Source organism: Ruditapes philippinarum, unplaced genomic scaffold, assembly GCF_026571515.1.
Source record: "Ruditapes philippinarum isolate M1 unplaced genomic scaffold, ASM2657151v2 ctg5601_1_1_1_1, whole genome shotgun sequence".
Taxonomy (NCBI): Eukaryota; Metazoa; Mollusca; class Bivalvia; order Venerida; family Veneridae; genus Ruditapes; species Ruditapes philippinarum.
The window spans coordinates 52038-54667 of NW_026865121.1; the positions used below are offsets into that span (position 1 = coordinate 52038).

Genomic DNA, 2630 nt, shown 5'->3' on the forward strand with positions numbered 1-2630 from the left:
AAATCTCTACGAAATTATCTTCCATTTTATGGTTTTGAGCAAAACATAAAAGAGATGGCATTCAAAATGTAGGTGTTAAAGGGCAAACAATTAACATTACAAAATATGGTATACAGTCAACATTTGTGACATAAAATAATGTTTAATCTAAAAGGAGACATTTATGACCGGTCGCTGTATCTCCTTTAACAAAACATTTGTGACATGATGATGTTTCTCCAATAAAGAAACATCTGTGATATGATGGTGTTTCTCCGATCAGGAAACATTTGTACACATACGTGCCACAATGGTATATTTCCAATTAGGAAACTTTTATAACAAGACGGTGTTTCCCATATAAGGAGTCATTTGTAACATGGTGCTGTTCCTCGTATAAGTGGACATTTGTTACACGACGGTGTTTCTCATATAGGAAATCGTTTGTAACATGATGGTGTTTCTCATATAAGGAGACATTTGTAGCATGGTGGTGTTTCTCATATAAAGCGTCATTTGTAACATGACAGTGTTACCTAATAAAGAGGCATTTGTAACATGACGGTGTTTTCTCATATAAAGAGTCATTTGTAACATGACGGTGTTTCTCATACAAGAAGACATTTGTAACATGACGGTGTTTCTCACACAAGAAGACATTTGTAACATGACGGTGTTTCTCATATAAGAAGACATTTGTAACATGACGGTGTAACTCATACAAGAAGACATTTGTAACATGACGGTGTTTCTCACACAAGAAGGCATTTGTAACATGACGGTGTTTCTCATATAAAGAGTCATTGTAACATGACGGTGTTTCTCATACAAGAAGACATTTGTAACATGACGGTGTTTCTCACACAAGAAGACATTTGTAACATGACGGTGTTTCTCATATAAGAAGACATTTGTAACATGACGGTGTTTCTCATATAATGAGACATTTGTAACATGACAGTGTTTCTCAAATAAGATGACATGTGTAACATTGTGTTGTTTCTCATATAAGGAGACATTTGTAACATGACGGCGTTTCTCATATAAGATGACATTTGTAACATGATGGCGTTTCTTGGATAAGGAGACATTTGTAACATGGTGTTGTTTCTCATATAAGATGACATTTGTAACATAATGGTGTTTCTCATATAAGAAGGCATTTGTAACTTGACAGTGTTTCTCATATAAGAAGACATTTGTAACATGATGGCGTTTCTTGGATAAGGAGACATTTGTAACATGATGTTGTTTCTCCTATAAGATGACATTTGTAACATAATGGTGTTTCTCATATAAGAAGACATTTGTAACATGACGGTGTTTCTCATATAAGATGACATTTTTAATATGGTGGTGTTTCTCATATAAGAAGACATTTGTAACATGACGGTGTTTCTCATATAAGAAGACATTTGTAACATGACAGTGTTTTTTGTATAAGATGACATTTTTAACATAATTGTGTTTCTCATATAAGAAGACATTTGTAACATGACGGTGTTTCTTGTATAAGATGACATTTTTAACATAGTTGTGTTTCTCATATAAGAAGACATTTGTAACATGACGGTGTTTCTCATATAAGATGACATTTGTAATATGATGGCGTTTCTTGGATTAGGAGACATTTGTAACATGGTGTTGTTTCTCATATAAGATGACATTTGTAACATAATGGTGTTTCTCATATAAGAAGACATTTGTAACATGACAGTGTTTCTCGTATAAGATGACATTTTTAACATGGTGGTGTTTCTCATGTAATGAGACATTTGTAACATGACTGTGTTTCTCATATAAGAAGAAATTTGTAACATGACTGTGTTTCTTATATAACAAGACATTTGTAACATGACGGTGTTTCTCGTATAAGATGACATTTTTAACATGGTGGTGTTTCTCATGTAATGAGACATTTGTAACATGACGGTGTTTCTCATATAAGAAGACATTTGTAACATGACGGTGTTTCTCATGTAATGAGACATTTGTAACATGACGGTGTTTCTCATAGAAGAAGACATTTGTAACATGACGGTGTTTCTCATATAAGAAGACATTTGTAACATGACGGCGTTTCTCATATAAGAAGACATTTGTTACATGGTGGTGTTTCTCATACAAGAAGACATTTGTAACATGACGGTGTTTCTCATATAAGAAGACATTTGTAACATGATGGTGTTTCTCATGTAATGAGACATTTGTTACATGACAGTGTTTCTCATATAAGAAGACATTTGTTACATGACGGTGTTTCTCGTATAAGATGACATTTTTAACATGGGTGTGTTTCTCATGTAAGAAGAAATTTGTAACATGACAGTGTTTCTCGTATAAGATGACATTTGTAACATGACGGTGTTTCTCATATAAGAAGAAATGTGTAACATGACGGTGTTTCTCATGTAATGAGACATTTGTTACATGACAGTGTTTCTCATATAAGAAGACATTTGTTACATGACGGTGTTTCTCGTATAAGATGACATTTTTAACATGGGGGTGTTTCTCATGTAAGAAGAAATTTGTAACATGACAGTGTTTCTCATATAAAAAGACATTTGTAACATGACGGATTTTCTCGTATAAGATGACATTTTAACATTGTGGTGTTTCTCATGTAATGAGACATTTGTAACATGACA

The 2630-nt window shown here is 33.2% G+C and overlaps 1 protein-coding gene across 1 annotated transcript; it reads right to left on the bottom strand.

Moving 5' to 3' along the window:
• Positions 1 to 779: 779 nt before the first annotated feature.
• LOC132727921 (uncharacterized) lies at positions 780 to 2078 on the bottom strand. The gene has a single exon (XM_060713514.1). The coding sequence runs from the start codon at positions 2076 to 2078 to the stop codon at positions 780 to 782; it is 1299 nt and encodes a 432-aa protein (XP_060569497.1).
• Positions 2079 to 2630: the final 552 nt, after the last annotated feature.

Coding starts and splice junctions, on each gene's coding strand:
- LOC132727921 (XM_060713514.1), bottom strand. CDS start 2,078: ATGTCTTCTTATATGAGAAACGCCGTCATGTTACAAATGTCTTCTTAT.